Source organism: Heptranchias perlo, chromosome 16, assembly GCF_035084215.1.
Source record: "Heptranchias perlo isolate sHepPer1 chromosome 16, sHepPer1.hap1, whole genome shotgun sequence".
NCBI classification, from domain to species: Eukaryota; Metazoa; Chordata; class Chondrichthyes; order Hexanchiformes; family Hexanchidae; genus Heptranchias; species Heptranchias perlo.
Window position 1 is genome coordinate 46,978,109 of NC_090340.1, and position 27,058 is coordinate 47,005,166.

The 27,058-nt window shown below is 40.4% G+C and overlaps 1 protein-coding gene across 2 annotated transcripts in view; it reads right to left on the reverse strand.

The window, feature by feature from the left end:
• Positions 1-412: 412 nt before the first annotated feature.
• The window catches only part of zfhx3b (zinc finger homeobox 3b), a 391,813-nt gene continuing 365,167 nt past the window's right edge, over positions 413-27,058 (reverse strand). For both annotated transcript variants that reach the window (XM_067998085.1, XM_067998084.1), the window contains exons 8-10: positions 15,926-16,052; positions 8,357-13,813; positions 413-5,216 (exon numbers count right to left, since the gene is read on the reverse strand). In XM_067998085.1, the coding sequence (XP_067854186.1) occupies positions 3,658-5,216; positions 8,357-13,813; positions 15,926-16,052 (7,143 nt within the window). In that variant the 3' untranslated portion in view covers positions 413-3,657. The remainder of the gene's footprint in view (positions 5,217-8,356; positions 13,814-15,925; positions 16,053-27,058) is intronic.

A 27,058-nucleotide genomic window follows, 5' to 3' on the forward strand; every position in this document is an offset into this window, starting at 1 on the left:
GCAACACATCAATGCAATGGTGCTGATTTCATTGTGAAGTGAAAGATGGCACTAGCAGAATGACCACCTAGAAGTGACGACTTAATACTGCTGCCACTAGATCAGACTCGGAGAATTTCAGCCCAAAGTGCAATGTGTGGTGCACACTGACACTCACATGGGCAACACATGTATGCTTACACATGTGTGAAACCTCTATGCCTGTGGTCTTCACACCTTCCTGCAAATAGGTGGAAGTGGACTGTGTAACTTCCCACTTTCTGCTTGTACCAGTTTGAAAATGGCACCAATATCTCACCAGTACTGCAGTGTAACAGTGAGATTTGGTACCTCAAGATTATTATTTTTGAATAGGATCAAGTATCATTTCTTATGAGTGAATAATATAGCCAAACACATAAAGTTTTGCTCATACTGGGTTTTTTTAATGTATCACAATGAGCAAGAAACATACTTGATGAAGTATTTTCAAAGGAGTATATTCAATTACCATCTACAATCAACTTAACTATGACAACAAGGTTTGTGACAAAATTTTTAAAGTTCGAAATCCACGTGGTTGTTAGTTTCCATGATTTTGGTACAGTTGAAATTTTTTTCATTATTGTTACAGTAACAAAAAAACTAACAAGACTACATTATAGAAAAAACATCAAGAACATCATTTTTGGTTTAACTTGCTCTTTTTTGTACATTGCAAGGCTGGAGATACCTCTTTCACCTCAGGGTAATGTTTCCAAAGTTGCCCAAGATGTAAAAGTCAATGCTGTTCACAGTGGGCAGTTTCTCCACAAGAACGACAATAATCTTCTTTATTGTCCAAGAACTTAGATACATCAAGTATGCTGACTTGTGTTAATGCTTCTCTTGTCTTATTCTTTTTCCCCATGCCACAAAAAATGGACACTTTTAATGCGGCACCATTCTCATTGCTTAAAGCTTTGGCCACATTCATATATAGTTAAATAATTTTTTTTTCAAAAAACTGCTCAGTGCTTTTTTCCAGCTCCGTGTTTCAGTACTGGTGGTGCCTTTAGATGCAAATATGTCTTGTCCACTTTTCACCTGTACGTCTTGCTACGTTTAACTGTAAAACTTGGGGTAGCCTGACCCACACAATTATTAGTCTTTGTAAATGGTAGAGTACAAGTGCTACTGAACAGACTTTGGAAACAAAGGTCAGAGTTCCAAGAAAATACAAACCAGAAAATTGCACCTTAAGAGGCCATGTCATAGTATATAAAGATAAAAAACATAAAACAAACCAGTATTTAAAATATAATGCTAGTGTTAAAATGTTAACAGTTAATATGAGGAAAATTATATATGATACAGAAACATACTAACGTACAAATTAACAGTTAAATGCCGAATATATTTCAATAGAATCACATCAAAAAACATAAAACAAAAACAAAAACTGTACAACCTTGGAATAAAATTTTTCATCTTGTGGGAGCTATTTTTTCTTCTTAGAAAAGAATTTGAATTTTCCATTTTTGAACGTTATCAGATATCTTTATGTAAAATAGGCCTACTTTTAAATGTCATTTAAACTTCTGTCACCTCTGAAACCGGAGAGTTATACTATCTGCATGTAATTATTACAAAAAAATCATTTTTGCACTGTGCACAAGCCTGATTATGAATATGTACAACAGCTTATTGACTACTTCAAAAAAAAAACAAAAATAAGATTTAAAACAAAACATCAGTCCCTGCAACAAACTCCAAGTTGATAGTTTGGAATGAACTGGAGTTCTGCAATTTTCGTTGGCTTTTGACATTAGTGAAAGCATCAGCCAAACTGAACCATGGAAAGGTGTATTCACAGTCTAAAAACGTTCCATTTGCAACAGAAAGATGAAAAAAGGAATATCAAAAAAGCAAGGGCTAAAACTGATTTATTGGTTTCCAGTAAAGCTTAGCAAAAAGCAAGGTATAAGCAAGCATCTATTGTGTGACTACAACATTTGCAGCAAAAAAAGATTTTTTTTAAAAGAGTTCAGACCTTTTTAATGCTAGTAATGAATTTTTTGACATTAATGTGACTACAGAGATGTACATAACACAAGTGCCCAAATAACAAAGACATTTTCTTAAAAGATCACTATCTGATATCCTTGGTAGTTGCAGTGTCTTCTAACCACCACTGCACTTATTCCACAATACAAGGACAAACCTTTAAGTAAAAAGTTTTTTTTGGTATTTTTATTTGTTTTGTCTTAAGCCACTCCTTTGCTTGCAGAAGAAGCAACGGCAGTGACCTGGATATTACCATTCCTTTTTTGTTAAATTTTTATTAAATCAGAAGAACAAATTCTCAAGTATAAAGATGCCTCTTTTCATCTTTATGCACCAATGGTGAAAGTGTATGTCTTTGGATTTTGTTAAAGCGCGAGAATTTTTTCTCTTATGACAAAGAAAAAAAAAAATAATTAATCTCCTCCCCCCCTCCCCCCCCCCAAAAGACCAGACTGCCGCCACACTACACAAAAAACAAATGTCTGCTTCATAGGAAAAATTTCCACAGCATCTACAAAAGCAGAGAGGTAAGTGCACAAAGGTTACAGACACAGGTAAATAATCATTATGTTCCTTAAAGGTTCACAAAAAAATTGAAAAGGACCCTATCCACAAAAAATCTTTAAATTTACTTTTTTTTTCTTCCTTCTATAAAACTAGAGCAAACCACCTTCAGAGAGGAAGGTGAGCATTAAGGAAGGTTTCAAGGTCGGAAGGGGAAGGTGGGAAAGGAAGGAATACGACAGAAAAGCATAGACCAGTAACTTGATTCAATCTACCCTATAGGAATGAACAAGACAACATCAAAATGAAGAGCTTTCTGTTGGACAATACAAAAGCTAATGTACACAAAGGTTTTCAATCTACCATACTGTTTAGGTCATTTCCAATGCAACAAACTACTCAACACCAAAATGTTCATATCTATCATAAATACAGAAAGTTAGTTTTTCTTTTAAATTCATTGTTATCTCAGCTACAAGTCCTCAACACTCTTGTGTTTTGGTGGCAATGGGAGTGCTTAATTATCCCTCAGATTATACAGCAGAAGAACTATTCTTTGTAAATCCCCAGTAAAATGTGTTTAATATTTTAACTCTTTTGAATACTTTCTGCCCGTTTGAAAAAAAAATCTTCTTCTGGAACAAAAAAAATAAAAACAGAAAAACAAACAAACGAAAGCAAAATATGATTCTGAAAACAGAACAAGGTGTGAGCTATTGACCTGAGAATACAAGACATTACATTTTAGCTAGCCATTGGTATCCGAATGCTTACATAGCAAGAAATCTAAACTGTAAATGGTGGATTGTCATCCCATAAGGTACATGCTGACATCTGCTGTGCTATCAACTTAGGGCATGTTTGCACTGGGGAAATAAAGGGTTTCAGGTTCAAAGACCACTGTAATTAAATTGAGGCAGTTCATTGCTTTCTGGTTTCTGTCATTGCTCAGCTAACCATAGTACCTTCTAGCAACCAGTGTAACAGGTTTAGATGTTGCCAGCATATCAATATGAGACAACAATCCTGAAAGATTTTATTTTTTTGGTTAGAAGCTTTGGAATTGCAGTTAGTCTTTTTTGAAATTGGTTTGTTTTTTTTTATTAATCATATTGTCCATCTTCAAGCTTACAATCTGAAGGTGTCCATTCCTACACTAGTCAGACTACTGTCTCTGCGGCAGCTGGGGTCATTTGGACCCTCCAGCGGGCAATCCAGGCCATCTGACTTCTGGCTGAGCTCACTGTCAGACTCATCTGAATAGCCGTCTGTTGGTATAGAGGTCTGAACCCCTGAGGTGCTGCATGAACTTGAGGTAACTGTTGAAGATGAGGAGAGAGAAGGTAAAGAAGAGGGCTTCCTGACTGAGGCTCTGGAAAGAATGTTAGGCCAAGATTTTATGGAGGCATGGGGGGACAGGCTGGAGGAGGGGCTGTCGTTAGAGTGAGTGGCAGACTGCGAGGTAGATGCGGTGTTAGGATCGGGGAAGCAGGCTGAGTGAGGTAATAAACTAGCGTGCTCTTTGGCGTATCTTGCTGCTCGTTTGATTGTTCTGTGTTTGTGCAAGGTTGACTCGAGATGTTGACTTAGAGCTTCATCCCCGCTCAGTGTAGTATCACAGGCCAGGCAGTGGTAGGTGCTGGTGGGGACACGAAGCACCATCTCTTGCAGATTTATCACAGACTGACCGAAGAAACATATTGACTGCAGGTGGCTCATGGCTGTCTCTTCATCAGTGAAGACCATCTGACACTTGCGACAGACCAACTTGTACTGCACCTTTGGAACAATGAACAGGTCAAGCGAGTCCGTACTTTTGCTTTCTGTTTGTTGCCGTTCTTCTGGTTTTGGAAGGGATGTTTCTCTGGGAGCACTGGCTTGCTCTTCTGTTTTAGTAGATTCTTTGGCGGATTCTTTGTCTGGGGAAGCTGTTAGTTGTGGGGCGGGGACTTGGCTTGGTTTAGGCTGCTGCTTTGGCTGTTGCTGCTGCTGTTGTTGCTGTTGCTGTTGCTGCTGTAGTTGTTGTTGTAACTGTTGCTGTAGCTGCTGTTGTTGTTGCTGCTGCTGTTGCTGCAACTGCCTCTGTTGCTGCTGTAGGGCATCTTGTAGACTTTGCTGATATTGCTGATATTGCTGCAGCAAAGAACCTGGTGACAGCCCCATCAGAGCTTGGGACAAAGCTGGGTTATAGGGAAAGAGACCCTCCATCCCATACATTGGTTGTAGATATCCTCCTTGAAGGGCTCCGGGAATTTGTGGGGCGTAATATGGAGAAAAGCCTGGCACAAAGTACGGCAAAAACTGGCTGGTGAGCAGGGCAGTTGGATCAGAAGCCAGTGCAGTTTGCAGAGCCTGAAGCTGGGCTGGATCTACCACATACTCCATGCCAGGAAGAGGTACTGAGGTGCCAGCACTGTTGTCATTTTTCTCCTTGCTAGCTGTGGGCGTAGAATCTATTTTATCTTTTTCCTTTTCTTTTGCCCTCTCATTCTCTTTGCTTTTACGTTGTTCGGGTTGTTGTTGCTGGGTAGTTGATGCTGGACGTGGAGTTGTTGTGGTAGTCTGTGTTGGGGCCTGGGATGTCAATGAAGGAGGTTGCTTGCTTGGCAGTCCAGTAGTAGGAAGGCCAGGGGAGGGTACAGTTGAACCAGGAATGCCCAAAAGGTTAGGTTTAGGAGAAGTTAAAGCTAAAAAATAAATAAAAAGCAGAAGAAACATAAACACTTATAGGCCCACAAAAGTACCGAGGGATACAGAAAGTGCTTGTTTTTCAATTTATTAGACAAACTTCGTTGCAGAATATTTTATAATGAATCCATTTGTTTTTCATCAGACATACCTTTCAGTCAGACTAGAATTTTACTCACTTTTATGAGTCAACTTTCAGTTCACTAGCAAAATACAGTACTATCAACAAGTTGTGCAAAGCCATCCAACACAATTCTGGTGGCCAGGTTTTATCTCAGCATTGCTACCTTTTGAAGCTTCCACAAGTAATTTGTTACAGATTACCCTACACAGCATATTTCATTGTACCTCATCATACAGTGTGCAATGGCACTTCATTTTTTCATTTTCTGAAACATTGTTTTCTCCCCATCCCTATTTTGTAACTTACTTCTCTCATGCCTCCACTAGTTCTGATTTGCAATGCATCAACATCAGGCTGCAATACTGACAGGTGAGCTGTTCTCAGGCCTTTGCTACTTTTGAAGCAGTCATCGGGTGGTGCGAGTACAGCACACTTTGACTTGTCCTCCAAATGGCACCCTCCAAAACTCTAGCCCAGCGAAGCATCTAGTTCTTGCTCAGCACCTCCCCTAGATATTCTTACTGATAACAAGAATTCACCATGCAGAGATCTGCAGGGAGGGAGCTTTACCACTCCGTGGCACAGTACCACGGTGTCCAATGCCTCAAAGTAATGTTATGGCACCAGTTGGGTGAAAATTACTGCTACAAATAAACTCTAATTAATATGATGCAGCTAGTAGTAACACAAATGTGCTAGTTGTGTTTGTAACCACCAGCAACGTTGTGTTACCCTTTGAAACATTTAAATATAGGCTTAATTAGTAAATGCACAGGTTAGTGGAATGCTAAAGCATACAGATCAAGTGATAGGTTTCAGCCCTGGTCTGTGCTGAGTTAGCTCATCTCAAATGTACCCTCAACTGGCCTTTGTGCCTCTTGGGCTTGAGAGAGGAAATTCAGCCAGAGCTCCTGCTCCTGATCGCTATCTAGTAACAGTTGCTGGAAATCGGTATGTGTGGATCATAGGTAAGAACTGGGTCCATCTGAGCTGCGATGGGCATCCCAATGGGGAACAGTGTGCCTACACTCACTACGCAGTATCACACATGAAGAATGGTCAGTTGGCCAGTGTTGATGTGGAACTTCACCCCAGTCCCTCCAATGAGAGATAGAAAGAATAGGAAACAAAATAACAAATTTAAGCCCTAATTTTAAACCATTACTATTTCATAAATTTATATTTTTAATTGCTACAATGGCAACAGAATAATTAAGATCACTGGAGGACTAATAATTTTGAATATTTTGCTGAGTTAATCATCAGAATTTTACAAGCAAATAAGAAGCAGATAAAAATGTGGGCTAGCAAGTTTACAAAAATGCAAAATAAAGCCTAAGAGATGTGGAATAAGTAGTAGCATCTCACTGTTAGTGCAAAACTGTGCCTGCAATAGTTCAGTGCCAATTGAACTCACTTGGCATTAGGAATGCAATTTAGCAACGCGATCCACTGAAATTGACTTCTATGCAAACCTGATGAGCAGTAAAATCCACTTAAATGCAATCTGTAAAAAAAATGTCCATTTTGGTCATGTTGGGGAGAGAGCCTGTAGCTTAATAGCTACAAGGCTAGTGCACTGAATCTCAATAAAGGGACCCAGTTTCAAGTGGGTTCCTGGGCAGGAATGGTATAGTTTGAAGGAAGTGAATATTTTAAAACTAACAGCCAATTCAGGTCTACAGTCTGTTTATGTGCATGTAAAAAGCTTAAGTTTCATAGAGGCATGATGAAATCCCGATAGTATACTTGAAATTAATTATGACACTAAACCATTTCCCTGGCTGCACCTGAAAAAAGGTTTGACTCCATCTCTTGGAGTACTGTGAATACACCTATGCTGCTACATTTGGAATAAGGTTTGTGAATCTTCACTACTTCAGCTTTTCTCTTCTCTTTGAAATAAGGTAGTAAGTAACCCCAACTGTTTCTGTTTACTTCGTAGTATATCACCGCATATACAACATTGAACACAGAGGCACTCTAATAAAATTAAAGCAATTCTTTTATAGAATGCACTCTGAAGATCTATTTCTAACTTTAAAATATTTTCACTGTGTACACTGTAGCTTATACACTGCTGCAACTGAAGCTGTAACAGTCCCTGTTAAATACAAGGGCAGATTATATGTATAACTGAATATGGCTTATTAATGCAGTATCTTGTTGAATGTCATTTAGTGTAAGAGTAAAATTTGATTAGATGTAGTAGAAAAAAAGTTGAGTAAGATTATATCAAAAAATTTTCTTCTTCACAACCTGTTCCATTTAACCATATTATACTGATATTTTTAATGACATTGACAAAAAATATTTCTGTGCAGTTCCTGCAGCTAACATGATCCTGTTCCAAAGAAACGTCAAGAACCCCAACTTTACTAAATTAACAAACATGAATCCATGTTAAGTCCGTACCAGATTCACTGTATCATAAGATGAGTCTCTGGGTTAGATTAGTGCTGATGTCACAAAACCGTCAGCAGGTCAGCTACTATCAGGTTACATGCTGGAGAAATTATTTCATCAATGTGGTTGCTACTTCAGGATGATAACTGAATTGGCTTTGTTTTGTGATTGAGTTTTATTGTATGTACGTGTGGTAAAGGTGAAGGGTGGTAACATGCGTGAAAGGGACACTTTCCATTTTGCATGTAGTGGATAAAGCACTGCCAGGTCAGGTTTGGCACAGCCAAAGTACCTCAACCCCAATCTCAGAACAGCATCTCCCAACACTTACTTTTCAATTCCCCACACTCTACTCTTGGTGCCTTCCAGAGCAAGATTGCAAAAGTTAATGCCAAACTTGTATCAATTTATTGCCATGGATTTATATCCTCTGCAATCTGTATTAACCTTGTTGTTAGCAGCCTTCAGAGACAGGACACCTTCATCCTATCTGTTGGGCTGGATTTGACTCCAGGTAATTCAAGTTAAATTTGTATGATAGGCAAATATCAGATTGAAATCTACCAAGAAAGCTACGTTATGTAAACTTAAACTATTAATGCTACCCACCTGTGTTAGATGAAGTAAAGCCAGGTAAAGATGAAGGACTGCCCACACCTGGCAGTAATACAGGCGAAATCCCTGGCAATGTTGGGTAGGCAGTAGGAAGATTAAGAGCTTGTACTGGTGGATTATCAAACAAGCCCTGCTGCTGAAGTGTTTGCTGCTGTGCCGCCAAACCAAGAACTTCATTAGCTTTCTTAATACGGTCTAGTTCCTGTTGAGCCATTAGCCGACGGACAGTAGCTGGATCAATGTATTCAACTTCTTTATCCAGCTGACTTCCAATGGTCTCCTTCACTTTGGAGATATGTTGCTGAGAAAAGATATGGTCTCGTACAGACAGCCGGGCACTATACTTGATTCCACACAAAGTGCACTCTGCTTTGGGTCCTTCATAAGTAGTCTGATTAATACCGAAGTGCTTTGCCATATTCAGCTTGGCTTTCTTCTCCTTAGCCCTAGCATTCTGGAACCACACTTGAACAACTCGTTTTGGCAGCCCTATGTCGTTTCCCAAAACCTCACATTCCAGCATGGTTGGTGTCCGATAATCATTAAAGCAGGATTTCAGCAGCTTTAACTGGAGATTTGTCATCTGAGTACGGAAGCGTTTTTGCCCTGGGCGTTCACTGTCTATGACCTTTGACATTGAGCTGCTTCCAGCAGGGCTGGGTGAACAGGGATCAGCAAGGCTTGATGTCTCACTGTAATCAATCATACATTCATTTTCCATCTCCCTAGCATAATAACTAGGCGATGGACTGACCAAGCCAGATGAAATCCTATCGTCATTTTCCTGTATTGATGATTGCATTATCTTCTGAAGACCCTCTGCTTGATAAATGATCTGTTTTGTATCAGCCATTATTCCTGTTGCACTGTCATTGTCTGCATTCGCTTCATCTCCGGTTGTAGTGTCAGTAATAGCTGTGTTGACAGAGGAACAATCATCATTATCAAGCCTAGCTTGGTCAAATCCCAAGTTCACTGAAGAAATTGTGGGTCCATCAAATTCCTCAATCCCCTCTACTTTGATAGATGAAGGACTAAGAAGGGCTTTGGGTGAGAATTCTCCACTTTTGTTCACTGGTGAAAGAGTAGCACACTGACTGTCACTATTTATTGACGAAAGCTGGGCAAAACTGGAGCAATCCATCGGATCTACCTTCAATAGGTTTCCTCCATCACTATCAGTTGACAAAACAGAAGACATGATCAGGCTGTACCCAGCACGTTTAGCTTCATGCCAGTGGCGGGATCGGATGTGGGCTTCCAGTGCTGTCTTAGCCTTAAAGAGGGCTCTGCAGAATGGACAGCGTCTGTGAGCTTGTGCAGGACCAACAGCTCTAAACTGTCCTTTTCTTTCCCTAGCACGAGTGTTCTGGAACCAAACTTGAACAACGCGTTTTTTGAGGCCTACTTCATGTGCAATATGGTCCAACATTTTCCGTGTTGGGTTTGAATCAAGTAGGTATTTTTGATAGAGGATTTCCAATTGTTCTGGGGTGATGGTTGTTCTTAAACGCTTATCTCTCTGAGGTTCATCTCCATTGTTTCCACTATCATTATCTCCGGGACTAACACTTGCCTTTTCTTCCAGTTTTCTTTTTAGTGTGTTCATAGCGGAATTTGGCGTAGAAGGTGAAGAAGCAGAGCTTGTTGGGATCTGAGGTAGAGTTCCAGAAAGTAGCTGATTGGCTAGCAGAGGGTTAGTGGGGTCAAAAAGCATGAAGGGCATCTCTAGTGGGCGATCTAAGAACTGAGGGTGTACAAATTGGTTTTGAGCAGTCAGAAAATGAAGCTGTTGATGCTCCTGCCAAAGGTCGAAGGTTGGAAATGCCAGTTTGCATTGGTCACACTGGTAGTGAATCATCTGTGGAGGTAGGCTTCCAAGCTGTTGTGGCGTTGAAGTGTGAGGTGGATTTAAAGAAACATGAGGAAGCTGAGATGGGCTAGGGATGGCTTGGGGTACAGAGCACTGCGGCTGTGACTGCTGAGGTGATGAGAGTTGTGGGGCTTTCAGCTGTGCTACTTGTGTTTTCTGATCTTGTTGCTGCTGCTGTGTCTCAGGTTTTGGTTGTAACAGCTTCTCTTGTGAATGCTGCTGCTGTGTATCAGGAGATTCAGGCTGCTTTGGTTTCTCATCAGAGAACTCTGGGTTAGAATAACCTTCCTCTTTCTCAGTTGAGGTGCGAGGCAGATTTCCAGAAGTTATATTTGCTGTTGCCGTTGAAGATGAACCACAGACAGCTGAGGTCATAGGAGTGCTGCAAGATGAAGCAGAGGGTCCCGACATCTCAGATGCATCCATGGAGTCCTCTGTCTGACTGTCATATTGACCATCATCATCTTCATCTTTATAGCACAGTTTTTTTTGGTGTTTAATGAGGTCAAAGATACGTTGAAATACCAAACTGCACTTTTTACACTGGTAATTCAAATTACTTGTGCGAATGTAACGATCATTTGACAGCTCACGACGTTCACCCTCCTTTCCATCACCCTGGTTCTCGTAGTTTTTGCGTGCCTTCTGTCGTGCATTTTGAAACCAAACAACAATTACGCGAGTTGGAAGGTTCAGCAAATTAGAAAGTTGCTCAAATTCATCATCTTTTGGATAAGCATTGGCATCAAAGAAATCCTGCAAGACACGCAGCTGATAGTCAGTAAATCTTGTCCTAGTTGATCGATTGCTTCTGTAATACTCGGTCCTTGCAGGTTCTGGAGAAGGAGGCTTTGAATCTACCTTAATATCTTCAAGTGATGTAACAGGAGGATTGTTGAAGTTGTATGGCGAGTCTTTGTTACGCTGTCGTTCTTTAAACAATGTATTTCTGAACCAGTGCTTTATTACCTTCTGTGGCAGCCCTGACTTGTCAGACATTTCTTTAATTTGGTCCTCATTTGGTGAATTATTTATATCAAAGTACCCTCTGAGGATTTTGAGCTGTTCATCTGTGATGCGTGTCCGTGGCCGCTTGTTCTGCTGTTGTTGAAGCAGATTGGGGTTAAGCTGCTGTTGATAAAGCTGAGCCAGATCTGCAGGTATTGGGTCCACTGGTGTTAATTGGGAGGAGATTTGTGGTTGTAAAGACTGCAAAGGCATTGACTGCATCAAAAGAGGTGAAAAAATAGGCAAGTCCATTGGCATAGAGAGCTGAGAAATTGACCCAGAGGGCTGTGGGGTTGAAATAGCAGGTGGCGTGTGAGGTGGGGCAGCAGAAGTAAGATTCTGAGCAGTAGATGGTTGAGGTGGTGCTGGTGGAGGAGGTGGTGGTGGGGGTGGGGGTGGTGGAGGTGGTTCAGGCGTTTGTGGCCTCAGGGGATATAGTTTATCATAGTTGTCTCTATACTGTTTGGCAAACTGCTCAAGCTCTTCAAATGGTAAGAACTGCTGATGCACATGCTCTTGATGGCTCTTTAGGATTAAAATATTAGAGAATAATTTGCCACAAGTGTCACACTCCAATTTATCCATGTTGTCACTCAGGCCATTTTTACTTTTCTTTTGAACTTTTTGTTTGTTTTCATTGTACTGAATGACAAGTTCAAACCCAAAATTTTCTAGCAAGGCTTTGGTGGCATTACCACGAGCATCAGAGGGAATTCGAGGAGGAAGTAAGGAGGATTCATTACCACTATGTGCTGTTTGGTCTTTCCTATCTTTGGATTTATGTGCCTCCATGGAAATTTCCTTTGACGTCAATCCTTCATCAAATTTCTCTGAATTTTCTTTGTCTTTGTGCCCATCCTTGTCTTTGTCTTTTATAACTGCTTTTGGTTTCTTGTCCAGCTGTTGGCTTTGTTGAAGTAAAGTTGTATGTTGCTGTGTTAAGGACTGAGAAGACTGCTGTCCTTGTTGCAGAAGTAATTGCTGCTGCAGATTCTGAGTATGGGGTTTCACATCTTCAAGCAAAGCATTTGTCCCTGCCATTGTTAACGCTGCACTACTCACTGGTATGCTGATTTCTGGGTTCAGTTGGAACTCTGTTCCAGGGATATAAAAAGGAAATAACAGCTGTTGTTGTTGGAGCTGCAGTAGAGCCTCAGTGGTCATGGGAAAATGTGGTAATAGGGCTGGATTGAACAGTTGGGGCTGGAAGAGAGCAGCTTGCTGAAGTTCTTGTTGTAGCTGGGCCTGGGCCTGGGCCTGGACCTGAGCCTGGACCTGGGCCTGGGCCTGGGCTTGGGCTTGAACGTGGGCCAGGGTCTGCGCCTGCTGCTGTTGAGTCTGTTGCCGAGATGTGATCATATCAGCTATTTTCCTCTTGTTGACATCTTTCTGTTCTAAAGATGTGGCAATGCTCGTCGCAACAGTGTTGCTAATTGTAGATGTTCCAGTGGAATCGGCAGGGATCTGGCTTCCACTCATTAAACCTAAGCTAGAGGTAGCACTATATGTAACTACACATCCACTACCACTTACACCAACATCAGTATTACCATTGCTATTGCCACTTGGACTTGGACTAGATGTTGATACTCCTAAAGTAGTATTACTGTTACTAATGGTACCACTACCACCTCCGCTGCTACTCGCAGCTTCTAACTTTGCTGCTCGTGCTTTGGTCTGGTGCAACACCGATCTCATATGGATCTCTAGGGTTGAGCTTTGGCTGTAGGCCACATTGCATGTGTTACACTTAAAAGGCTTGTTATCTGGGCTGCTTGTTGGCTCAGGCTGGCCAGTAGCAGATTCCTGAAGTGCCCTTTTCAGCTTGTGCAGGTGGGACACAGAATTATAATGAACGAGCAAGATGTTCTTTTGTGTAAATGACTCCTTACAAACTGTGCACTTATAGGGACGAGAGGGATCGAGGAATTTCTCCATTGTGAAATTAGGACCTTTCCTAAATGGCAGAGCCCGTTTAGGCTCAGAGCCAGAATCTTCTTGAACAGATCCAGAATCACTTCCGACAGGGCTCTGTTTCTCATCTGAATCACTTTCTTCATCTTTATCTTCATCTGCCCCCAGGGCTTGGTCTTCACTAAGAGATGCATCACCCAGGGCCATAACATCACCATTGACTGCAAGTCCACTGTACAGTTGCTGGATGTCACTCTCACTCAGTTCCAGATGGCTGGTCTCGAGATGCTTTTTCAAGGCTTGAAAGGTACGGAAGCTGCGCTGGCACAAACTGCACATAGTGGCAGCTCTAATGACATGATACTGAGAGTGCAGCTGGAGTTTCTCAATGGTCTTGAAGGCTAGGCTACACTGATTACAGCGGTATTTGTAGACATGACGATCTGATACAGGTAGTTGGGGCCTTTTTGCATGAATCTCATTGAAATGGGCCTGAAGTGCAGTGGAAGTCTTAAACAACTGGTTACATCCTTTCTTCCAGCACAGGAACCCAGCATCATCCTTCACTAAACTCTGGTCAACAGAAGACTTTGGTTCCATGCTACGCTCTGTACTTTCCGAAGGTACACTGCTCTTTTCTGGTGGATCTGATGTTTCTAATGAAAACAAATTTAATGAGAACTATCAGTGGGTGGTGTAAATTCTAATAAGTCCCACTTCTAATTTGCTTTTACTGCATAAGAGACTTGTTACCGCCATATTGACTAAAAATTTAGATTTACAGTACCATTTGTGCATTGTACCTCTGAATACCAAAATATAATAAATTACCACTTTATTAAAACATCTTAAATGTTTTATAGTAATTTATATTCAATGATTTTAGAAATGGATCAAGTTGATATAATTTACTGGAATATACTATTCATATCTTTTTCAATTGAGAAACCAATAAGTAGGGCCAATACCCATATAATTTAGGGACATAGCAGTGTTTCTGCGACTTTGCATTCAGCTGTGTATTCAGCCAGAGTTGTCAATATGCTTGTCTTCAATATCATACATTTCATTATAAGGCCATTTATAGTACTTTGAGATTAATCTTATTTTTGCCACCGTGCTGGAATGCAGTGAAATGGCTATACAACCAGTTTTGAAGCACAAATTGGGTTCTGAAGTTGGCATTGATGTTTTTGATGAGGCAATGCTGGGTGCATATAATAATATTAATTGCTAAAGTGAAACTGCTACTTTCGTCAGCACTCTGAATCAACACCCAGAACATTTCCAAAACAGTGGTGACTCCATAATCTGACATTTGCCAAAGGTAGATTCTAATGGATTAACAAGCCTGGATGAACACAAATCAGGCAGCCCTTGTACTAATCAATTTATAGAAATAACTATTTCATTTCCCACATTAAGGGCCACATTTCCAATAAATACAATTAATTCTACAAAATACTTTGATGTTCAAATTCAGAATTCACTTCGTACTGCCATTGAGATTCACTTCCTGCAGTCTGAATCCAATAAAACTACAATAAAAGATGCCAATTGCCATCTTTGTGGAACAGGAACTGCAGCAGAGATGAAAAAAAATGGCATCTTTAGTAGTGAAGGAGTTAAAAGGGCACATTATAATATGAATGTGCCATAACTAGAATGAAGGTGTCAAAATAAAACTGCCGATACTGAACTGGATTGTAAAATTGAGATAATGTTGAAATTCAAGATGCTGGATTACTGAGGCTTAGAACACAAGATCATATCTGTAAATTGGTAACTGTTGCTCACTGAAATCTTTCATGACACAATCTGACCTTAAAGAAAGTACAGATTATGGGGTTCACACTGATAAACGGATACAAGGCTCTACATTAACTTTCTGAACATTGGCCAGTGGAGCAAGTTGCCTTCCAAGTATTTTGCCCAAAAATCACTAAATAATTGGCAATGGCAAGTACAAACCGTCACATTCCTCTCTTTTTGGATGCACTGAATCTGGAGCAGTACAAACTAATTCACTTACATGAAACACTCGTTCAACTCTAAACACTGTGGGGCTAATTTTAACTTTGGCCGATAGTGTTAAAGGGTGATATTGGATCGGATGCCCGTTAGACACCCCGCCCCGATTTTCCTTTTCTCTGACCAAGCCTTTGGGACACATAACCAATATTTGATTGGCTAAACACACAGATTCCACACACCAATGTTCCATCCAATACCTGGACATTTTCATTTTGCAATGTTGCCCTAGAGGAACCCAAGAGTTGTTGATATTCTCACTAGAGTATTTGTCAAGCTAAGTGTGATTGTTCACATTAATAAACATTTTATTGATAACAATCTAAGAGCCTCAAGGTAGGGGAAAAAACAGTCAGATTTGCTCTTGGTTAACTTGCAATTGTTTTAGAAGTTGATCTAAAGCAGGATTTTTGGAATTTAGTGTGTGTAGTATAATTAACAATTTTGAGTCATATTGCCTACTTATGCAAGTGATGGACACAGCTTGGCTGGTATGAGATGATACTTACTTGCCCTAGGCAAGTGAGCAATGGTTAATGTAGAGCCATGAGACATTAATAATAAACAATTAAATCAATATACAGCATTTGGTCTTTTATCTGACAATCCACAGTTATTACGTTCTAGAGCCTGACTTGTATGGAAATTATGACAGTACAAGCTGCAGAATGATATGTACCCAACAATGCATTTTGTAATGGAGGAATTTCCAGTACAGCTGCTATTAACCAACATACCTAGTAGTTTGGCAGTGTCCTCTGTATTGGAGCTTGTTGCAGTCTGCAGGAGCACATGGCTTTCTCTCTCTGAAACAGTTGCAGGGAGAAACATGCTGCTTGGCATCATCATCTCTGGCGTAGTTACCTACATAGAAGCATTTGAATAATTAGGGGAGAAGCACCTAATTGGAACAATCAAACTTCAACAGCACATTGTGGGCTCAACATGTAACATTGTTTTTGAAATAAAGTGCCAGGAACACAAGTTTCTATGGATAGAAAAAGATAAGCAACACACACAAAAAAGACCTATACCTACAGAACTTATCAGCCCTGTTTTTCTAAAATTCATAAAATGTTATCTGTAATCAAAGTATCATGTATTCAAAGTCATATGTCATAGCCAGTTAAAAAGACTAGTTAAGAGTGCCTATCTGGCACTTCTGGAAACATTTCTACTTATGGAAAGATTGCCATTAAATCAATCCTTCTAAAATATAACAGACTTTGAAAGTATAATAGATAAGTTATAAGCTGGAGATCTAAATGGAGAATATATTAAACACAACTTTCCCTTGACTCAAGACTATTTTACTAAGCCAATTAAATACATTAATTGTCTTGGATTTAATTTTTTTAAAATTACAATAAAATCTCTCAATGTCCATTTAAAATCCCTACAGTTCACTTTGTGGAGTGACAATTCCCATAAGTAGCTTTTCCCTCAGTACCCTGGCTATTGGCCCCTTGAACTTTCCTGTTTTGTTCCTTCTAAGCTTCTAATATGGTGTCCTACATGGTACTTTACCTCCTCTCTACATCGTTACTTTACTGAAATCAAGACACATTAAAATTTCATAATTTGATTCCCTTTCTCCCCCCAAGATCCCAAAGATCTCTTTACTTCTCTCAGTCTTTCCTTCCTTCTACAATTTACAGGCGTTTAAAATTCAAGCTTGGTTTCACTCATATGTTGATATATCATCTTCTCTACTAATCTTTTCAACTGTAAACAATTTTACAACACCAAGTTATAGTCCAGCAATTTTATTTTAAATTCACAAGCTTTCGGAGGCTACCTCCTTCCTCAGGTGAACGATGTGGATTTTCAACCTTAGTGGTGTCCTATTTTATGGCCTTTTGCCCTCCACTTAAATTTCTAGAATAAAATTGTTATGGTTGACCAATAACTCCTCTTGTTGTTTTATGTAGGTGACATAAAGGACCTGTTAAAGTTGGCAAAATATGTTTTTTAAAAATGGACATTGTGAGAATATATACTAAGGTCATCAGGGATTGTTCTTGTCTCATTTACAATAACAGAAAATTTGCAGAATCATTAAAGCAACTATCTCTGGTTTATTTTATCCTATTTTGAAATTATTACAACTAATTACTCTTTAAGAGTACTGCACTGAATACTGAACAGATAGTTTTCATAGCACAGCTGCTCCATAAACTGGCCTGGAGATGCATTGGGCCAGAATTTACTGTGGTTGGCGAAGGAATGGCACCTGCCGTTAGTTAGACTTTGCCCTTGCCCGTTTAATTTCCATGAGCGTTTGCACGGCAAGTTGCTGTAAGTGAGAAATCGAAACGGAGTGGCACCCTCTACAGGGCATATGGGATCTGTATGAACAGGGCAAGCAACCGTGTATTTCCTTAACCAATCAGATTGAAGGATTGTGAAATGAACAGCGCTGAAACTGAACCAGGGAGTGTAAGTTAGAATAGTGAATTCACTGTCAAATCAGGCACAGAAAGCGAAATAAGAGAGGAAAAGAAAGATTGGATCAAGAGAGAAAGAATAAAGGGACAGAAAGAAAAAGTAGAGAAAAAAGGTGTAATTTAATTTTTAAAAAAATCTCCAACACAATAAAAAGCTGAAGGAATGAGATTCCATACTTGTAACAGTTAATTTTCAGTGCCAGAGAGGTTGTTTGGCAGTAATTAAGACTTACCACGCCATTAAAAAGGGTACTTAGACTGAAATGGACAAGCCCTAACTTTCTGTTGTGAGTTTAGTTCGTATCTACCATCCAAGTACAGGAACTTCATGCCATTCAATATGAGATGCTGATTTCAGGAAGCTATTGGTGCAGAAGCGCATCTCGGACAGCAACTTCCGGATTTTCATGTTTAACTGTGCATCTGCCCTTTGTCTGAGGTTGTGAGTGATTTGCGCATAAATAACGGTGAGCGTTGTTAGCCTCACCGTTATTTTGACAGTAAATTCTAGCCCAAAATGTTTACCAACATATTGGCATTGATAGGTTTGGGTGCTCCACTCTGCCTAGCAACCAATGAGCCTTGCTATTAACCAATGAAAACAGCAGACAGCCTCACTATGAACTGATAAAAATTGGTGACATAAATGGCAGATAGATTTGGGGTTAGAAGCTACAACCACACAGCATTTAACAACTTTTCTCACAGACAATACCTTTCACTCGCACATAACAATTAACACAGTGGGAGCTAAGGGATTCTGAGCATTTGTGACGTGATCCAAACATCTCCTCAGCAAATCTGAATTTCTCAGGCAAACTGCATATTGATTACTTTCAGTCAAATATCAGGAACAAATTTAATAACAGCGTATACAATGTTATTGTGACAAAAAAGCAGGACGGATCTATTGTATCAGCAATTTTAACGGTTCTCAAATTTTGATTGTCAAGATAGCATTATCCTAGCAACAATCCAATATATAATCATCATTTGTGCAAAAAGTAAACCTCCAACAGTTATTTACATGGTAATAAAACACCAACTTCTGCAATACATAAGTTATTAACCACACAAATTCATAAACATAGAGAAGGTAAGTTTTCTGCGCTAAATTGATGAGTAAGATAACTTCACCAGGAGCAACCACTTACAGATTCGTTGAATAATAATGATTTTTCAAACTGCATTTTTGCAAGTGAAAAGTAGTTGGAAAAATATTTGCGATATTGCTTTAGTTGCCATGATGCAAAAAATGACTTTTGTACTTGAAAGGTGAAAGTCAATCATGTGTGAATGACAGCAAGAATAGACAAAAATTCATCAACTCTGTTATTACACAGAACCTATTTAATCATAATCAGTGATTAAGTTTGGGGAAAGCAGTGTGGCTGCACAGTGCTTGCCTTCACTTTCATTCAATTAACTGTTGAAAAATAATAATCAAGTTCTCTTGCTACTCTGCATTTTAATCAGAGGGCACATTTTACATTCATTAACCCTTTTACAAAGTAATATCTAAGGACTGGACAGCCTTTTGTTATCAGATACTGAATGCAGAATTCAGAGAAGTTTAAAATAATGAAAAACAGAAGATAGATCTAGAAATACAAGTGATTAATTCAATCATTACTTGGCGCAATATTTGTTTTTCACATTTTAGCAGTATTTGCAAGCGGTGCGTGTAATACAGGAGCGGTGTCTCAGTTTGGGAAACTGCATCAATTGCCTTCTCTCAGGATATCAGCACATCTACTCCTTTGCCACCCCTTAACCAATACCAACCACTGTGCCAGAAAGCCAGCTTGGCCAGACTGACCCGACAGCAGCCAATTTTCTGCAGTCTGCAGCCAGGCCCTCAGAGGCTCAAGCTCCCAAGTGTTGCTGGCCACAGGCATCTGAAGGGTCTCCACATGAGCAACAGAATCAAGGGAGTGGTGAAGGGGGTAACAAGGACTGTTAATGCTGAGGGGCTTTTTCTCACTTTTCCGGTAATGGGATTGAGGAAGTCACCGAAAGCGCCTCTCTATCTGCAATGTGCTGTGCTGCCCCTCCTTCTTGTGGTTCTCCCTCGCCTTTATCCAAATCTTCCTTGTCTAAAGATGCCTCTTCTTGTTACTGTGCCTCCTGCAACTCCAATCCACTTTGCCAGGTTGTGCAGAATGCAGGAAACTACAATGATGCGGCTCACTTTGTCTGGGCCATATTGTAGAGAGCCCTCACGGCAATCAAGACACCTAAATCTTTGCTTCAAAATGCCAATGGTATGCTCTATGATGCTCCTGGTGGTCCAATGACTCTGATTGTACCTGAGCTGTTCAGGTGTGGTGTGGTTGTGGAGAGGTATCATCAGCCATGCATGTTGGTGGTATCAATTGTCCCCGAGCAGTCATCCTCTAACATTCCTGGATGGATGGAAAAGTCGGGGGATGGATGAGTGTCACAGGATGACGGCGTCATGGCAGCTGCCAGCAAAACTGGTACATGCTTTTCATTATCCTTCTGCGATGATCGCACTCCAGTTGACTATTGAGCAGTAGAAGCCCTTCCTGTCCAGAAATGCTCATAGCTCATCTTCTGGTGCCCAGATAGCTAAACGAGTGCAATCTATTATACCCTGGACACGAGAGAAGCTGGCTACTACTGCAAATCGAGTGCTCTCATTCTAGCTATTGAAGTCCTTTGGAAAGGTAAAGTACTGGTTTGCTCTGGCAAGGTGGGTATTGGTGACCCGCTTGACGCAGCTGTGCATTGCAGACTGGGAGATGTGGGTGTTATCCCCTGTAGCAGCCTGGAAGGAGTCTGAGGCAAGAAAGTTAAGGGCGGTGGTGACTTGGACAGCCACTGGCAAAGCTTGGCCCCCCTGGTCCAGCAGGCAGCAGCTCCTGCTGCAATAGGCTGCAGAGATCAGCAACAGCCTGCCTGAAGTGCAGCGTCCTCCTGCACTGTTCCTCGGAGATATCCAAGAAACTGACTCTTGGCCTATAGATCCCCTAGGCTGGGTAAGACCTTTTATGAGCGGCTCCTCTTGCCTGCGGTGCTCTAACAGGCCCACCTGCTGCCCGACTTGGTTGTTGAAGCTGCTGCTGCTCCTCTTCCTTCAACTGTTTGTCCATCCAAGGGAATGAAGCATAATAGCAGCCATGATAAGCAGTGAGTGGTTAATCAGGGTAAGTAAGGGGAAAAATTAGAAAGATGCAATCTCCAAGCTGAGAACTGCCATGGAAATCCACTATCCACAATATCACACAGAACCTAAGGCCTCAGGAGATTACCCCTTTAAATGCAGCTTCCAATCATGTCAGTCAGTTTCTGAAGCCAATCCCACAAGGTTTTACCCAATGCATCGGGGTTTTGATTACAACATAGGATCCCTATTTGCATTTAGTAATGAGGCACTTGCCTGTTTCCAGTAGGTACATTTGCACCAGAGTCAACTCCCGACTTAAAATGGTGGTTGCCAGGTTTCTAGCGGGAATGGGACGGTAAGTTGTTTTTCGCTATTTTAACCGCTCACTTGCCCCATTCCAGCTGGACGGGTTGGGTTAAAATCAGGGCCTGGGTTTTTCCTGTTTCTAATGTTGATACTAGAATTTTAAACATTGCTATAAATTAAAAAACAATTCAAATTAACCTTGCTTCCAATTTACCCTAAATGGTCATGCTTATGTTTCTGGTAGGAAAATGAAACAATGTATAGTGCCTGACAAAAATTAACCTGTCAAAACCATTAAGGGCATATTTACCTTCACCCCTGCCTTACTTATATTAAGATCCACAATTGAATTTGGTAACTTGAACTTGTCACAAGTGTGTTAAGCTCAGAATTAAATTATTTTAATGGTATTTACTCACTGAATGGAGACGGGAAATTTGCCAGGTGGACCGACATGGGTTATTCTATGATATGCTTAAAGGGGTCGTGTCTCCAGGTGAAATATCCATTCGATACTTCTCTCCTTTTTTCCTGGCCAGTACGGTTCAGTTCCAAGGTGGGCAGCCATTTACAGTCAGCCACTGGTGCACATGCCAATACACATTAAAAAAAATACAACACAAAACTAGGCTCCGGATCTCAAAGCTAAATTTCAGAGGTGAGGTGAGAGTGACTGTCTTGGCATCAAGGCAGCTTTCAGCTGACTGTGGCACTGAGGAGCCTTAGTGAAACTGAACTCAATGGAGATCAGGGGGAAAACACTCCAGCGGCTGGAATCATACCTGCCACAAAGGAAGACGGTAATGGTTGTTGGAGGCCAATCATCTCCACCCCAGGACATCACTGCAGGTGTTCCTCAGGGCAGTGTCTTAGACTCAACTATCTTCAGCTGCTAAATCAATGACCTTCCTTCCATCATAAGGTCAAGTGGGGCTGTTCGCTGATGATTGCACAGTGTTCAGCTCCATTCGCAATTCCTCAAATAATGAAGCAACCCATGCCCACATGCAGCAAGACCTGAACAACATCCAGACTTTTTGGGTTGATAATTGGCAAGTAACATTTGCGCCATACAAGTGCCAGGCAATGGCCATCTCCAATGTGAGAGAGCCTAACCACCTCCCCATGACATTCAATAGCATTACCATTACGGGTCCCCCACCATCAAAATCCTGGTGGGGTGGATCACTATTGATCAGAAACTCAACTGGACCAGCCACATAAATGCCGTAGCCACTAGAGCAGGTCAAAGGCTTGGTATTGTGTGGCAAATGGTTCACCTCCTAACTTCCCAAAGCTTCTGCACCACCTACAATAGCCAATTCAGGAGTGTGATGGAATACTGTCCACTTGCCTGGATGGGTACAGTTGCAACAACACTCAAGAAACTTGACACCATCCAGGACAAAGCAGTCTGCTTGATCGGCACCTCATCCACTAGCCTAAACATCCGCCTCTCCACCACCGGCATACCATGGCTGCAGTGTGTACTATCTACAGGATGCACTGTAGCAACTCGCCAAGACTTCTTTGACAGCACCTCCCAAACCCATGAACTCCACCACTTAGAAAAGGACATAGGCAGCAGGCGCATGGCAACACTATCACCTTCAAGTTTCCCTCCAAGTCACATACCACCTTGATGTGGACATATATCGCTGCTCCTTCATCGTCGCTGGGTCAGAATCCTCGAACTCTCTTCCTAACAGCATTCTGGAAGTACCTTACCACATGGACATCAGCAATTGCAAGATAAAGCTCACCACCACCTTTAAAGGGTAACTGGGAATGGGCAATAAAGCCTTGCCAGCCATGCCCACATCCCAAGATTGAATTTTAAAAAACTATGTCTTCTGTTGTTTTGAGAAATTCAATGCACTGGGGTGGGGGAATTTTATGAGTCTGCAGAGTTGGCCGCCTGCCTCACTTGTCAGCCACTGGCAATTCGGGGTGCACAGCCTGCAGTTTGGTCGGAAAATAGCTGGCCATGTGTGCCCAAACTATCCATTTGTTACTGCCCAGTGGGCGAATGTCCCCACCAGCATCAGAGACTCATTATAATACCCACGAGATTTATATCTCTTAACCTGTATGAATTTAATTCAGTAATGAAACTTACACAATATTAGATGTGCCTCATTTATACTGAAGAATACTTTGTTTTAGTTATGTATAACTGTAGGTATTGAAACAGAAGAGGATACACACATTGCAGAGCCTCCTAGATCTCTTTAAATGGCTAGAATTACTCTAACATCTGAAAGAATATCAGAAAAATACTGCAACTTTACAGGAAGGCTGGAGTATTTTTTAAAACCGTTACAAGGTTATTTTTTGAACTACAATCCAGGTAGACCAACCTAACACAGGAAACTGTTCTTGTAAATCAATTCATGGCAGGTTTATGTGCACTACTGGACTTAATGATCAATTAAATGATAAATAAAATAAAACCATGCCGCAAATCCCACAATTGGCTCCCAGTATACAGGATTCTTATTCTGGTGAAAGGTTTGGACTGGAAGAGGTTAAGCATTTTTTCAAAGAATTCCTCCCACACTCATTTCCATTTTGAAGTTGATTTACTTAAAAAAACTGCTTCTTTAGCTATCAGCTGGCAACAACCAGAGAAATCCCAAGGTCACTTTTAATTTAGACAATTTAATTGGCAAACATAGTTCAAAATGGCTGTCATCTCACAGGACTCCTGCTTAATGAAGCATGATCATCTTCATTACCTGCATTTGATCTAGACAGACAAAAGAACACCTTTATGCATAGTACATAAAGAAAGAACATTTCCTCATTCGGATTTCAAAAATCTAAAATATTTTCTTCATGTGGACCGCCTTCTAAGTAAGGGATTAAGCAATCATGAATAGGCATATATACTTGTTTTGCAAAAGCTACATAAAGGCAGAGAAATTTAAAAGAGATTGAAGGTTAAACCCATCATTCTTTTAGCTGGAACTCGCATAATTTCTAAAAATGTTCCCTAATTAATTTATCTTTTCAAGCATGTTAACATCTACTCTGTGCTCCTCTGTTGGAAGGATGGGCACAGAGAACTCTTCAAGTGATATCAGTGTGCTATCTAGGTGAACTCAGGTGAAACATGCTTAAGTAGTGTGGGAAGTGATCATCAGTGACTGGCAAGTTCCCCTCTACTCCTAAGATGTCTTGGCGCAGATTTATAAATTTTCCTGTGGAGAGGCCCATGTGTAAATGTCAGTTGAGATTGGAATTCAAGTCTAGGTCTCCAAGCTTAGGTATCAACGCTGTTGAGCTGCCACTTATTTAATTTGCAATGTGATTAAAAATTAATATTCTAACATAATTAATCTGTTGCTCAATTGCTAGTTTATTGACCCCCATTATGACATCATAATATTCTGCTGAAGTTCGAGAAAATGTCACAGCTGAACTTGAACACAAGTATTATGGATCATGATGCACACCATCAGTTTTCAGCTGCTGATTCCCTCACAAGGGACAAAGGTATTATTCTATCGTATTCCTCAAGGGTTGCCAACTGCAGAACTATTTTCTATTGTTACTGTGTCACAATGACTTCATGATAAAACACACCAAATTGCTCCTCTTTTTCAGCTTTCAAACAAACCAACAATAATTAACTTTGAAATCTGTTGAACACAGTTACATGTGATAAACACCACTTTCCGCTTAGCAGTCAGGCACCCTGCAACGTATAAAATCTGTTACATTACAGTTGATTTTTTACTGCTGTACTGCTACATTTGTGCCACTGGCTTCCAATGCAGCTGGCGACAACACCAAATAAACTTGCCGGATTCGCTAGGAAGGTGGCTGGGATGACCCATTCTTATTTACTAGGTCTTTCAGGTCACTGGCCTTAATGAATCGGATACACTTACTTTGGGGTTGAGGCTAGCTGCACAAGAGTCACACGTTGGAAGCCAGAGGCACTAATGCACAAACGAACATGTGATTGCCTGGTAACCTTGCTCATGGAAATAAAGATTGGATTTTGCAGAGAGGCATTCAGTATTTTATATGTAACAAATAAAATTTCAGCTGTATTTTAATTTTTCGTACATATTGCACCTATGCACTGGTCCATCCTTACTAATGCTAGTGCTCGGATACAAGTATCCTGTATTACGGCTTTAGGCTGAATGGTGTACGTACTTCAGGAAAAAATACTCTAGTCTTAAGGTGCACCCATTTGTGTTTCAGGTGTAAAAACAGTAAGAGATTTTGAAGCCAAAATGTTTTACAGCAGAATGGAAACCCACAATATAAAAACAATTCCATGGGATGTGATATCACAATCACAATTCTCCAGTAACATTCTCCAACTAAGTGTATACTATGAAAGGACTGTTCTCTTCATTTTTTATCTTGTTCCTTTTTTTAATATTCATACCAAAAATGTCTACAATGCATAATCTTCAGAATTATTAAGGGAGCAGCAAAGCAGGGAGAAACAATCTCCCAGAAGGTTTGTATTATTCTCATAAAAAAACTGAAACATGCTAACCATGTCATACTTAGTGCTGTGGTTCAGAGATGTCATTTGAGGCCTTTGAGAGCTCACATGCAGGCAAGTGGATTAAGTGTACTGCATACTTTCATTAAAAGGAGTTGCTGAAGACTAGTAATGCTGGGAGCTCTGCAGCATAAGCAGGAAACAGTAACCATGACAACAGCCACATTAGAGGCTCTGAAAAACTGACTGCCAAATCATCAGCTAAGGTACTTTCTCCCCTATCTGACAAATACAATGCTGCATCAAGCTGTAATGGTGAAACGTATTTTCTGAATTAAGCGGTCACTTACTGTGCTTCAGAATAGCAGGGTTTCCCTTTTATGAGCACAGAATCCTTTTATGCATTTATTTCGCATTTTCCTTTTAGTTCAAAGTACATGTTACGCATATGCAACACCTTTTAAACTCCATAATGCCACACTAACTACTAATCCAATTGCCTTCAGAAGCATAGACAAGATTTCTCATTATTTTGTCACTTTGCATTAGTTCTTAAACTTCACTACACAACTAGTCTTAGAGTGTCACAATATGATTATATACCTGAGCCTTTTGTTTACAAAAGCCACTCATTCTGTTCAAGACTCTTGCTCTTGTCAGTCACTAATTGCCATTTCCATTGTTGCAATAGCACTTCACTGATTATTCCACAGTAGTTGCACAAAGCCTGATTAGAAATTTATCAGATCACAGTCAAACAGCGATTTTTTTCATCGCTATAGTACTATATATTCTTCAAAGCAAGTAGTTATGCAACTGCATTTTAAAAAGATTACTTAGTGCCAACATATTGAGGGTCCTAAGAGCCAGCAATCCAAGCTTCTTCACATGCAGGCCATCTTTTAGATGGAGAAAAGCATTATAAATGCGTTATTGTACAAAAGCTCTAACTTACAGTGAGGTAACAAAATTAGTTACAGTCAATATAAAGTGATTAATAGTGAATTTATCCTTCCTCAATTAGACAAGACAAAATCAGATTATATATTACTACCCTTGTATTACTTCTGTATCTACTTTGACATTTTCCCTTAAAGTATTATGAAGAAAACTAGCTCAGCATTGGCTTAACAAAAGATGCATGTAGGCCTTAAAATGTGGCACTGCCAACAATTCTGGTCTATATTAGAAGCTCCATAGAGTACTCATACTGAAGCTCTGACTTCCTCTCTTTACAGCTAATACTCCTAAATCTCTTCATTGTTAAGATGAAATTGACAGATAAATTCGGACAATCACAGTAATCTGAAATTGCCTCTTCTGTTGCCATTTATGACTGACTGCAGTACTTTGCTAATCAAATTAATGTAGAGGTGGAACTTCCTGGCCGAGCCAATGAAGTGCAGACATAAGATAGCACTGGTCCAGGGGCATCTCCCTTTCTCCTGTGAATCTTCCTAATTCTACTGTTGAAATACAGGTTAATGGGAAAATGCATGTCTAAAACGTTAGATAT